The 13,089-nt window shown below is 40.2% G+C and overlaps 1 protein-coding gene across 2 annotated transcripts in view; it reads right to left on the bottom strand.

Annotated features, from left to right (window-relative positions):
• Positions 1 to 11,672, bottom strand: part of huwe1 (HECT, UBA and WWE domain containing E3 ubiquitin protein ligase 1) — a 37,494-nt gene extending 25,822 nt beyond the window's left edge. For both annotated transcript variants that reach the window (XR_008904790.1, XM_056732328.1), the window contains exons 1-28: positions 11,631 to 11,672; positions 8,699 to 8,748; positions 8,357 to 8,426; positions 8,168 to 8,266; positions 7,846 to 8,052; positions 7,586 to 7,738; positions 7,142 to 7,204; positions 6,789 to 6,866; positions 6,603 to 6,650; positions 6,316 to 6,484; positions 6,080 to 6,180; positions 4,544 to 4,694; positions 4,327 to 4,454; positions 4,071 to 4,211; positions 3,850 to 3,955; positions 3,639 to 3,746; positions 3,454 to 3,555; positions 3,256 to 3,336; positions 2,939 to 3,045; positions 2,479 to 2,656; positions 2,306 to 2,397; positions 1,997 to 2,199; positions 1,781 to 1,838; positions 1,490 to 1,666; positions 1,130 to 1,375; positions 785 to 918; positions 467 to 570; positions 77 to 283 (exon numbers count right to left, since the gene is read on the bottom strand). Coding sequence is in view for 1 of the 2 variants with exons in the window: in XM_056732328.1 (XP_056588306.1) it covers positions 77 to 283; positions 467 to 570; positions 785 to 918; positions 1,130 to 1,375; positions 1,490 to 1,666; positions 1,781 to 1,838; positions 1,997 to 2,199; positions 2,306 to 2,397; positions 2,479 to 2,656; positions 2,939 to 3,045; positions 3,256 to 3,336; positions 3,454 to 3,555; positions 3,639 to 3,746; positions 3,850 to 3,955; positions 4,071 to 4,211; positions 4,327 to 4,454; positions 4,544 to 4,694; positions 6,080 to 6,180; positions 6,316 to 6,484; positions 6,603 to 6,650; positions 6,789 to 6,866; positions 7,142 to 7,204; positions 7,586 to 7,738; positions 7,846 to 8,052; positions 8,168 to 8,266; positions 8,357 to 8,401 (3,286 nt within the window). In the remaining variant the exon portion in view is untranslated. The remainder of the gene's footprint in view (positions 1 to 76; positions 284 to 466; positions 571 to 784; positions 919 to 1,129; positions 1,376 to 1,489; positions 1,667 to 1,780; positions 1,839 to 1,996; positions 2,200 to 2,305; positions 2,398 to 2,478; positions 2,657 to 2,938; positions 3,046 to 3,255; positions 3,337 to 3,453; positions 3,556 to 3,638; positions 3,747 to 3,849; positions 3,956 to 4,070; positions 4,212 to 4,326; positions 4,455 to 4,543; positions 4,695 to 6,079; positions 6,181 to 6,315; positions 6,485 to 6,602; positions 6,651 to 6,788; positions 6,867 to 7,141; positions 7,205 to 7,585; positions 7,739 to 7,845; positions 8,053 to 8,167; positions 8,267 to 8,356; positions 8,427 to 8,698; positions 8,749 to 11,630) is intronic.
• Between the last annotated feature and the right edge of the window lie 1,417 nt (positions 11,673 to 13,089).

A 13,089-nucleotide genomic window follows, 5' to 3' on the forward strand; every position in this document is an offset into this window, starting at 1 on the left:
AACATACCAGTTCAAAATGGGACATTGCAAAGTAAAACGAGATTAAGATCTCAAGAGTAAAAAGCCAGGTACTGACCTGAGAGTAAAGGTTTGATTTGCTTGATACGTGTTGCCATCGCAGGTGTGAGTTTGGACTTGGCCTTCGGGTCAACGACTGTGGGTTCATCCGTTTCCATGGGAGCAAGGGAGTCTCCATCGAGCCCAATTCCTTCCAGCAAACCCTGAGCAGAGGGATCCACTCCGACAGAGAGGCTCTCCGTATCAGCTGGCAGAGAGAAAGGGGCTTTAGAAAAGAAAAACCAAATGCAAAACAGTAAAAAAAGACACTTTAGTAAGGGGAACTGACGTGCAAAAGGAGAGGAAAGAGAAAAGGAGATACTTCTGGCTTAAATAAAATCAACCAATTAAAACGGCAAAGACAAGTAGAGTATCACCCAGAACTAATAAAACACAGCTATTGTGTTACCAGTTCTTCTGCCGGCAGCTGCGGTTGCGCTGCTCGAGGGTTTTTCTTCCTTAGGCACAAGCTTCTGCATGTCAGCCTGACCAAACTCACAGCCAGGAGGCAAACTGCAAAACATCAACCCATCCAATTACAAAAAAGGAAACAAATGTAGTTAGCTAAACAACTGACGAGACACTTCTTATGAGACAATTCAATTCTGCACTATACCTAATTTTTTTAAGTTTTTCAATCTCAGTTAATTTTAGCACAAGACTCTGCAAAGTTTAAACGTGGACTGGACTTATAAATGCCAGTGCAATGGTTGTGAGCAATACTGACCTATTTGGTGTACAGAGGGACAGCAGCACTGTGCTCTCCCACACTAGAGAGCAGTAGAGCTGACTGAGTTTGTTAAGAACACTAAGACCCAGCTGAGAACCCCACTGGTTCACAGAGATAGCACGGATCTCGCTCTGAAAGACAAACCGCAAGAGGTATCACATACTGACAGTTTATACCTCAAAGATGTTTCTATTACAATTATATTTACAGATATTCTATAATATGGAACAGTTTTCCTTAACAGCCAACAATAAGCACACTATAAACTGGGAAATATAATGAAGCTGGGGAAGAGGAGAAGAGCATAAAACATGAGGTATAAAAGCCTAAGCTGAAACCCACCTGTCCGACTCTGCAGGTATGGACAAACATTAGGATGTACGCGTGTGCCGCCGTCAGGGCGTGCAGCAGCGGGGTGGCACGTGCCGACAGTGTGGCATCGGTGACATGGCCTGCATTGGCCAGCTCTCTCAGCAGCACAGAGCCACCAGGAAACTCGATGGGCCGATGAAGAGGCTCCAGAGCAGACAATATGCTGTCCAACTGACACAAACCCTCTTGCAGAACCTTAGGCTCATGAGACAAAGTCTAAACCACAGTGAGAAAGAGAATGTATTTTGAATCAAGGCGGAAATATAACAATAACTAAATTACTGGCACAGTAACAGAAAGGTACATTTTGTTAGTAGGTTTCAATCTCACCAGTATTGATTTGCAGACTCCTGCAACAGCTTGGCAGGCAGCAGAGGTGGGGAAGTCTATGGGCAGGTTGGGAAGCCCAAGGATTGACACTAGCGGCAGGAGGCCCTTCTGATTTACAAACTCCTGACAGTGGTCATCTGTGGTGTTATTACTTAGTATGGACTCCACAAATTTCATCTAAAAAAAATATATATATTTTACATGTATCTCTACTGAATTCAGGCTTCTTAGACAGTCAGAAGAAGAAGAATGAGATAAAGCAGGATGCAGAGGATCCGAGTAAGCACATACCACATTGAGGATGTAATCCATAAGAGGGATGGGAATTCGCTCCTCTGTGCCCACCACTCTGTAAAACATCATTCATTTGTTACCGACATGGTTTATTCAATATCCTCTGATTCACACGTTCATGAAAAAGCAGCTTAGATTCAATGACAGTAAGAATTATTGTTTCCTTGCAGCTCTTGCAGATCTAAAAGGTTGATATTGTTATGAGGTACTAACTGTCTGTTGCTTTCTGGCTCCCCCTGCTGTTGGCTAAAGGTATGTAGAGCCTCTTCCTCCTCCTCATCCTCGCTGGATGCCTCCTCTGCAGCATGGTTTGAGCGAGCTGGAGGCACAGTAACGGTCCCATCCGCCTTCTGAATAGATGGTTTCTGGCAGATGTACTCTGGTGATCTACCCAAGTTGCAAATCTCCTCCAGCAACTATAAAATAAATTAATAAAAATTTACTTAAATATGAAGTATCATTGCATACGAATGGCATTTCTATAGATGGCATGGAAAAATGTTTCAGCACTAGCCACTTTACCTTGATGATGGCTGTCGTCGCGTCTGTTTTTAATGTGGGCTGGTGCCGCATTAGCTCATCAACAGCACTTCCCAAATTGGAGGCAGTGTCTCCTGTTACATAGAAACACATGGTTACAAACTAATTTCCATTATCCCCTATCACAACTGCCGGCATCTATAAAGGTTGCTTACCGAGAGGGTCAGAGCTGCGTCTGCGGCGCATGGCAGGCAGGTAGTCTGGCGAGAGAAGGACCTTGAACAGCCGCTCGAAGGGCTGACACTGCACAAAGGAGTGCAGACCCCGAGCATTCAGACACAGGGCACTGAAGACATTGGGTAGAGAACCCAGCACCTCCCTTGTGGCAGGGACCTGCACAAACATAAGAGTGAAAACAAACATTAGTTTGACCCTAAGCTACCCTTTTACTCAACCTTATTCACACCCCAATCAGCCATATCAAAAATGTAACTATTATTATATCTGGGCCCCTGGATTGAAGCGTTATAGATGAGAGGTAACGAAAGAGACAACATGCGTGAATGGAATACACTGAATGGAATGAGTGGGCATGGCAAAAAACAAGAACCAAATAAATAAGAAGTGAAAGAAAACAAGACCGTGAGAACGAAAAAGAAAAAGAGGCATACTCACATCTTTGATGAGCAATGCGTGTAGCATGACATCAGTGAGACCATTGTCCTGCAGAGAAGATAGTAAAGAGGGCTCCTGGAACACAAACACGGTCACCACTTCTGTCGCTGAATACAAAAAGAGAAAAAGAGAATGAGTACAGAAACCAGACTAATAAAGAATACAAAAAAGATTGAAACTAATGAAAGTGTCTTTTTTTATGTGATTTTCTCCTCTTGTGAGATGATGTTACCTCCAAGTCTGATACACACAAAGTTGTCCAGAAGAAATTAATTTTACATTAGCAAGACCAAAGGTGCTATCCTCTGTGTGCTTACCTAGGAGAAACAGTGAGGGTCCATAATACTCTGCATTACTGATAATGTGTTTCAGAGAGGTAGGCAGGGAACCGTCCATTACTATAATGAGAACGAAAAGACAATGAACATCACTTTGAGCAAATTACGCCCTAGTAACCAAAATTAAAACAATTACAGTAATATGTTTTATAACAATTACAACAACAGAATAAATACCATGACGAATGCCGTCAGAGAACGCAGGGTCCTGGATGGCTTTTTTCAAGAAGTTCAACATCGATTTCAACAGAGCGGCCCTCTGAGGGATGCACTGCACACCTGTTAGGAAACAATAATATTATCCAACAGTTTAGAGTTCATTCTATACTACTACAACTTTTAAGAAACTGTAAATGTTGTACCTGCTCTGGGGGCGCTGGCTGTATTGCTCTGTGCTCGGGAGTCTGTCTCTGTTCTGGAACCAGAGGAAGTGGAAGGGCCAGGACTGCTCTCCATGGCAACCTCTGACACTAAAGAGACAACTGCATTATGAGCAAATTGGGCAAGAAACAGCCATGCTTTTGTTACAACAAAACAACAACACATAGTACACATGGAAGAGGTGCTACTAACTGTCCATGTCAGTGTCCATATCCTCTGCCTCAGAAGTTGTGCTAGGCCTCTGGATCTTTGGTTTGATTACAAAAGGGCACTCTTTTCTGGAGAGGTCAACTTCATGCTGCACAGAGAAACAATGGGGTCACATTCGGTCAGCAAAAGAGCAGAGGGCAAAAAGCTGCAAAGTCAATGCAGGAACATGGGGATGAACAAGCCATTTGGGGGGCTTTCAGTACCTCCAGCCTGCTGATAAAGATTGAGAGGCCGCCATGGGACTGAAAAGCAGCCATGTCCAGATTGGTGATGAGATCCACAACTCTCACTGCCCGTGTCACAAAGGTTATCTGGTCCTGCTCGTCTCCAAGGAACTTGATCACCTAAAGAGGAGACACAGTTCATGACACGTCCCGACAGAACAGCAACTCAAACAATGAAAGATCCAGATGCAAAAATGAGAGAAAGAAAGTGGTAACAAACAGGCAAACCACCAACCTTAAGCAAAGCTTCCATCATGCCACAAGATACTAAGGCCTCACCACCTGCATCATAACTGGCCAGGTGATAAAGAAAGGAGAAAAGGGCTGTGGCAAATTGATGTGGGTACGGTTCCATCAGTGGGTCTGAAACAACAGGGGAAGAAGATCAGAATATCACCAAAGTAGAAATCCTAGATGAGATGAAGCAGAGTACAATTAGCCAACATCCTCACCAATCATAGCCTGTATGCAGTTGCGGACGAGCACAGGTAGAAATCCATGGTAGGAGGCTGTTCCTGTGCAGTCGATTATGTTGGAGAGTTTGGGGGTTCGTTCCAGGTGGACTATGGAGGTCAAAGTGCGCAAAGAGGCAGCTTTGATGTCCTGAAAAATTAAAAACAACAAATTATTTCACTGCAAAGAATTGCTAGAAAGAGATATTTTTAGCAATCTCATCATGTTACAGATAACAAATTTATTAGGGCTGCATTGAATGTTCGGCAGAAGAGAGAGAGAGAGTGACGGAGTAAATCTCTGAATCAAAGCGTCTTTAACGGTTGGTAACTTGTGTCCTTCAAAGACTGCAGTGTGCGGTCTGACATCATACAGTGGCCGTGTGCACACAGTTCCCTGTACTAAACAACTTTTCAAAGTATGTCCTGTGCATACTGGACACTAGTGCACCTTAACAGTCATCTTTTGTGGGCGGAGTTTGGAGAGGCGAGACATGAACTGAAATGGTTGTCTTTCAGGGTTGCTTGCATGGATGTTTGCATATGGCACGAATATGTGTTTTTCTATGTCTTTGGAGTGTTTAAGTTGCCCATGCATGTATAAGACATGTACAATTGCAAAAATTAAAGCGTTGGCACAAAAGATGCATTCTATCTTAAAGCAAATTTTCATTCAGACCCATCTGTCAATTCTGACAGATCACCATTTCAGTTCACGTCCCTCCTCTCCAAACAACGCCCACAAAAGCTGACTCTTAAGGTGCACACGTGGCTGGGATGCACACAATAAACTTTGACAAGTTGTTTCGTACAGGGAACTGTGTGCACGCGACCACTGTATGATGTCAAAGGATGGCACTAGCGGCGGAGCTACTGTCAGACCACCTGCTCCAGTCTGAAGTAGGGATTGAACCGATAATAGATTTTGTTGGTACGATTATAGTCGGAGGAAAAATCACGATTATTATGCATTCATTAATTTCTACATTTTAAATGGCCCTGAGAAAATTCCAAATATGATCCAGATATGGTAAGAGGTGTTACATTTCCTTGCATTTCAGAGCGATGAGATTTGTAAAAAATCTGCATGTTTCAGAGAGGCGTAGCAAAGAGGAGATATAAAATTGCACGGTATGTGGAAAATACAGCGTTTTTGAATCTTCAATCGTGTATACACATTGCGTTACATCTAAAACAAACAATGTTATTAGTTTTAACCGTGTCATATGACACCCTTTAAATCATTTTGAAGTGTAGCCTATAATAATCCAACAGTTTTAGTTTATTCATATTTTTAGTTTGTTGAATGACACTTTTTACAGTGAAATAATTGGCTAAATAAATGAAATGCGAAAAGCCATGTTCAGTTTTCGGCCAAGTGTTTCATTTTTAATTGGCTTCGGCAAATAATTTTCCTTTCGATGAATCCTTAAAGTTTTTACTTTTATGGAAAATGCAAAACTGCCACTACTTGCCAAATCCTCTTAACTCTTAATACAAGAATTACAATTACAATGAAGTTTAGCAGTCACCCACCACTAGCTGTTTGTCTGTGATCTGAAGCACATCTACTAGCTCTTCTATAAGCCCATTGTACAGTATGCTGTTAGCCGACTCCTGGAGGGCATTGGAGTACACTGCAAAAAAATATACAAGTATACATAAATATCATGAAAAATATCAAACTTGGCAGACAAAAAGCAAAACCTAGTGCGGTTTTGTGAAAATAAGTACCTGTTCTTATTTCGTTTAGTACCAAAAGATTAACTTACCGAGTATGGAGATGGCATGCAGCCTGGCTTGCACTGCCTGCAGCCTCCTCTTGTGGTTGGAGAAGCCATGAGCCAGGCGAATGTGCGTGAAAAGCAATATTTGTTTGTCTTTAGGGATGTTGTACATGGCCGTCAGAGACTCCATGATCTCTGATGGACTCTCTGAAATCTACAGGTGCGTCAGGGAACAGCCGAAATTAGATTGAAGTGTAATCAATAACTATTAAAAGCCTACGCTTGTAATTGTTCCACAATGGACGGCAATGAAAACAACCAGTGGAACTCACCTTATCAAGTTGTTCGATATGAATGTAGTGTAGCGTATTGCTGCTCGACTGTTGAAAAGGCAATTATAAGAACAAAAAGATTGAATGTTATGGTTGTACAGAAAGACGAATCAGGATAAAAGAAACATAAATGGTTTAAAAAAAAAAAACACAACAAGAGAAAAACAACAGAGACTTCATTTGTACCTTCTTTTCCACTTTGACCTCTGACCCGGGTTCTGCATAGAACTCAAAGTGCAGTGTTGTGGCACTTGGTGGATATTTCTGCAAAGCACAAATAGATGCATCAGAATGGACTGAAAAGCAATTCATTGCATGCTCAGGCAAAACATAAAAGAAATTAAGATGTTTAAGTGCATTTGGAATAAAGAATCAAAAAATTTACCAGACATTTGATTAAGTGACAACACAAAACTGGCTAACGACTCAACTGGTCCAAAAGTGTTTTGACACTAGCCCTGATACAATAACTCACCACAACTAGATTCAATTACATATTATGTATTGCATGACAAAATAATACAACAAAAACTCCATACCGACATCGGCAGATCTCTGCAGCACTCAGCAAGACCAAAGCCATTCTCCTTCCCACCCCAGCTCTATGACAGAGAAAACAAACTCAGGAAAAGTGTAGGATGGAAAGACAACAACCATCAGCCTTGAAATGTCAGTGAACTGAAGCCATGGCAGCACCTGTCTGTACAGAACCAGGTCATCGTGCTGCTTTGGTTAAAAGTGGTACTACAAGTGAACCAATTTCAACTTAAACTGAAATATTCATACTAGAATTAAGGATGCAATTTATTACATTTTATAAATCAGGACATGAATTTTTGTCTAATACTGCACACTGGTGCAGCAGTAAATGTATATAAAGTATCTACTCTTGCAGATGCTTTCTATACTGGCATATCAATCAATGTAAAGTATCTTTACATAATGTCTGTGATGACAAAAAAATTATTAAACGTTTATCATACCTCAGCCAGATGTTGTAGACGGGCAAGCAATGGGCTTCTCTTATCGGAGCCCAGTCTGGTAATGTAGTTGGAACGTTTGCTGAATACATACAGAAGATTCAACACAGACAGAACCACCTGCATGTCACATGATGCTAGAAGGGTGGTCAAGTGCTACAGACACAAAGAAATAAATACCAAGTCAATTCATGATTAAAACCAATTAAGACTAACAGAGCCATGTGTTAGACAACCCTACTAAACAGGGGTGTTGTTCGTACCTCTATAGAGCTGTACAGGTGCCTTGAAAAACTGTATTCAATTAACAGTGCGGTGAAGTTGAGCACCGCCAGCAATAAGGCTTTTAGTTGCCCATTCTCTGGCCGGTCACAAACCAACAACCACGACATGTTCTCCACTGTCTGTCCCGCATCACAGAGGATGCCATCAAAGCGGTCCAGCAGGTCCACCCAATGATACAGTTCACACTGTGAAAGGGAAGTAGGCAGCTAAAAGTGTGTATTGTAAGAACACTAAAACCAAAATTACCAAAAAACTACACTTGAAGGTGTTACAACGGCTAGTGTATAGCCTATTTCCCACCTTTCCGATGTTCCAGGTCTTGATTTGCTGGAGTTCCAGTAACAGTTGTTCATCGCTGCATCCCTTCAACTTCTCTATGAGAGTCCTGCAGTCGGCAGGCTAAGGGAGGAACACATGAACATGTCAACAGTTAGGAATTCCATCAGAGCACACACACTTTTAAGTACATGAGTAATAAGGCATACTGACCGCTTCAGTTGGGGTCTTCTTCAATTTGCTTCTGTCAACCTTCATGGTTACTAATTTCTACACTCTGTTCCTATAATGAAAGCATTGAATCATAAATGTAAATAATAAAAAGCTTACTCAATTTAAGAGTGAATACATGCAACATTTAGAAAAACATAGCTATGCTACAGTAAAGTGAAAAAAAGTCTATGAGGTGGTTTTATTTTTGAAGTAGGAGAAATAATTGCACTTTCATGAACACCCCAGAATCCAAATTTAGACAAAAGCAAACACTTTAAACCATTAAGCTCTTTGTTAAGACAGGTAAACTCAAAAACAGAGAAACCAAGGTAAAGAACTTACAGTATACGATTTGGCAATTCCAACTTAACGGCATTTTTCATGTGCAAAACCTAAAAGGAGACAGATGAAAATGAAACACTCCCCCAGAGTAAAGATAGCTGTGGGCTTTCTTTCAAATGCAACGCAGCTTGAGATTTTATCAACTGTATATATCATAAATAAAGTTGTAGTAAATGCTCAAAACTGGATTCCTTTGCTATCAAAGCTGGCAAGGAAACAGAAGGTCTGCACCAAATGAGAAGGACAGTTTGGGAAGCATCAACCCACATTAGTCTAGATTTGGGGAACCGCACAATAACTGGGCATAAGCAGTCTAGTGTCATCCAACAAGCATGCTCACAGTAAATCCAATCAATTCATTTGAATTGGCTGTTAATATTAAGTTAAGATTTCTAGAATCCTATCCATTCCTTCGGAGAACTCAAACTGATTTAAGACCTTGAACCCGGTCAAAGAGGGGCACTGGCTTGTAGTCAAAGAATCTGACATAGGAAATAAGCCAACAGCGTTGCCATTACAATTCTGACAAAAAAAAACCTTTATTTAACTCTAGTACTATAACGTTAGAGCAATGTTTAAACCCCGAATATGTTTGTTGACGGATAACCAAACCATGCTGTGCTCGAGGAAGCGACACAATGGTTATTACAGCAGCTAGTTAACGCATACCTAAAATTACAATGACATTAGCAAACCAGAGCGTCCCTCACAAACGAAATTAGACAATACAGAATACAAACAAGGCCCCCAAGTATCGGTAAAATAACAGCGAGGGGTGAAAACAAGAACCTTACCAAACATATACAATCAAATATGTCTAATGAAAAGAAGACAGAAAACAGAATGAAGTTGGAATGACAAGAATAGCTAACATGCTAGCTAGTTTTCTCTTGCTAATGGGCTACCCCGGCAAGCTAAGCTGTGCAGATAAACATTGTCATGCCTCTTTAACCTTTTCTTAATAACACAAATAAAACACAACGGTCACCGGTAGTCTTCAAATGTGTGGAAATAACCCCAATGAGACCGTGAGGAAAATGACCGATAGCCGCTAGTGCGACATCTTTGAGCTCGCGAGGCTACACGGCTCTAAGCAGCGCGAGACAGTCGCGAACAATTCCGCTCAACATGTCAACACAAACCATAAATCTTTCAACTCAAGGTTACAATATTTACCAAAGCACAGATTCAAACAAGCATGAGAAAGATCCTTAGTACAGACGGAATACGTCAGGAACTACACCATACGGGTCCTTATTTTTTCTGACGGCAGCACACATGCTCCGGTCTAATCTACAGGCTGGCTTGACTTGGCCTGCTCCGGAAAACCAACTCGCTCCTCTCAGATCTCAAGCTCACAAAAACAGTGTCTGTCAGAGCGCATACACGCCGACACAGCCGTACCATAGCGTATATTATTCGCTCATTTTCAGAAATCGTTTCGTCTTTGTAGAATGTGGCAGGTGAAGCTCACCGCGGCGGGTGACTTGATGCTCGTGCATGCGTTGGTTTAGTGGGTTAGCTGAGAAACGCAGAATATCTCGCTGAATCATTCCCCACTCGGGCCTTCCATAACACTGACTAGTGGACGCTCTATTTCTCACTTTCTACTGCTGCACTTAATGTGCGCAGCTACATAGAACGTGGCGGGTCAAACGTGATGCTGAAGAATAGTTTAAGTTAAAAATGAATGTATAGAAAATATCACTTGTGTACTGGTTGATTAGATGAATTTCAAGTAGATTGATTACAGAATTCAATTTGAATCATTACTTTATGCATTTTCCGATCTAGTCTAACATATATGATTGCTATTATTTATCCTTTATATGGTAAAGTTCACGATAAACGTTGTGCATATATGAACATTGTGTACAGGACACACAAGATCTAATTTCTAAAAGATAAACTATTTTTATTTACTTGAATGCTGTCAAACATGCTATACATTACTTTAAAATATGAGCCTGTATAATATTCTGACATCAGAAACTAATGCGATACATTAGATCATTTTTCTTATTAATTGAACACAAAAGTTGCACCTTCTGTATAGTGTAGTTTTGCATTAACACATGACCTTTCTAGAACCGTTTTGATCAATAAACAAATAGTGTATAATGTGTGCAAATATTTTTTTGTTTTGTAGCCATCACTATTAATTGGGGGGCATTAACAGTGCTGGCATTTTTCATCATATAATAAATCTGTCGATGTGCACTAGAAAATATATAGCCTAATTCTAAACAGTATATTCTCCAGTAGAAAGCATTATAATCATTATATTTAAACCCCAGGCAGATTAGTATGCTCCCACAACAGTATATTTTCGTCTTGAACTATTTCCTAAAGGCCAGATTAGAGGAATTTAGGTGTCAAACCTGTTTTTGTGTGCCGTACTTGAGGACATGATTATTTATAGTGTACACATTCTCGCCCAGTGTTTTAAAGCCTACTTTTGAACAATCTGGGGTATAAAAATTGACGCTGTAACATGGTGCGACAAAAATTATAGATCATACATGTAATGTATCACATGGGCACATGCTATCACACATAGCATCTTCCGTAGTCATACCATGACAGATTCCGTTCTGGTCAGTGTTAAGTAACATTCTCTTTCATTTACACCCATATAGAGTAGATTGTAGACATTGTGCATACAGAATGTAAACAGATTTGACTGCATATAAATATGCGCGCGCACAATCGTCCATGCATCCAACACACCACAATGCTCTTCAGTCTGACCACAAATTAAAAATGGCGGTATATATTAGTAAAGTGTCCGGTCTTAGCAAGCAAAACACTCATTTAACTGACAGAAGACACGTTAAAAACACAAGTTATTTGGTCTGTAGGTGTTAAGGGTACCACTGAGTAAGCCATTTGCGTCTCCATATAACAGACAAATATTAATTTAAGCTCTTACCTCGGTTGCGCTTCAACATAACTTCTCCATTTTACAGCAGCGAGTGGGGATGTAAATCTCGCGATATTTCACTCGGGGTTATCTGCTCCAATAGTAACCTGCAGGAGACGTATAGACCGGCCCATTCTAGACAGACTATGCAAAATATATCAGTACCATTGATTAATCGTCGGAAATAAGTATTTTAATGGATCTCTTCGAATAACCCTAAATAAGGTTTCTCCTGACAATGTGTCTATCTTGTATTTTTATGTATAGTTAGATAATTATAAAATATATAGGGTGGTTTCCCGGAAAGGGAACAGGACTAGGCTTTAGTTGAAATTGTTTTAAAAGCATAACGGTACTTTGCAAGAATACATTACTGTGTGCATCTTGAGACAAAACAATCGCACTGATATATTTTAACATATGTCAGTATAAGTTGTTTTCGATCAAGACACCTCTAACATTTAAATTAGTCTACTTGCTTTAAACCCTGTCCGGGAATCCGCCACATAAAGTTCAACACATGTTTGTCACAGAATAAGAATGAATGAACGAACTTTTATTTCCAAGAATTGTACAAGGACTTTGTTTTAGTTGCAAACGCTCAAATATCGAGACCTAGAGAACAGACTTAGTAAAACAGATGACAAGATTAATTAAATAAAATGATAGAAAATAACATGTATATAAAAATATTCGATACTTGCGTAAGAATACATGTATTTGTACAATAAACAAAATATTTGTACAAGCACAGATACAAAAAAGCAAAAGTTGTGTTGATAATTTCGTACGTAGGGCGTCGATTTGGTTGACGTTAGGGATAGTGGGGACGGAACACCAAATTGTCCCTGCACCAAAACATTTTATTAAATAATAAATATACATTTACATATAACATCTGATATCCGTCAGTGTCTTGTGGTTGAAACTTATTACTTATTTTATTTAACATTAATTTATCCAGGAATTATTTAATTGAACATATTTTACAACGGGATTCTGTAAAAATTGCGCAATTTGTTGAATACAAATGGAAAGTGTAGTTTCTCAGCAATCCCACCTCCGTAATTTACCTCGCTAATATGATTGGCTTTGCCCTTGCTAAATCCCGCCTCTCTAACCAACGTCGCGTTATGATTGGCTTTGCCCTCTCTAGATTACTTGCGTGGTAGGCTACAGCTGATTTGGTTGTCAAAGCGCCAAAACACTTTTACCAACAGTTTATTGACAAAAATACTGAACAAGTTGCGTCACATGTTGGTTCAGGGACAATGTTCTTCTCATAACATATCAATCCCCAATCTTCAGTATAGTGTCTCAGTGTGTGTGTAAAATGGGGGTATATGGTGATACCTGATACTGAATATGGTGTTTTAAAGTGATAACTGATGATCAAATGGCCTGAGAAAAAGACACATGCAAAAAATTTTTGGACAGTTTTTAAAGGTCTGCCCACTAGATGGAGCTG

This window comes from Triplophysa dalaica, chromosome 20, assembly GCF_015846415.1.
Source record: "Triplophysa dalaica isolate WHDGS20190420 chromosome 20, ASM1584641v1, whole genome shotgun sequence".
Lineage (NCBI taxonomy): Eukaryota > Metazoa > Chordata > Actinopteri > Cypriniformes > Nemacheilidae > Triplophysa > Triplophysa dalaica.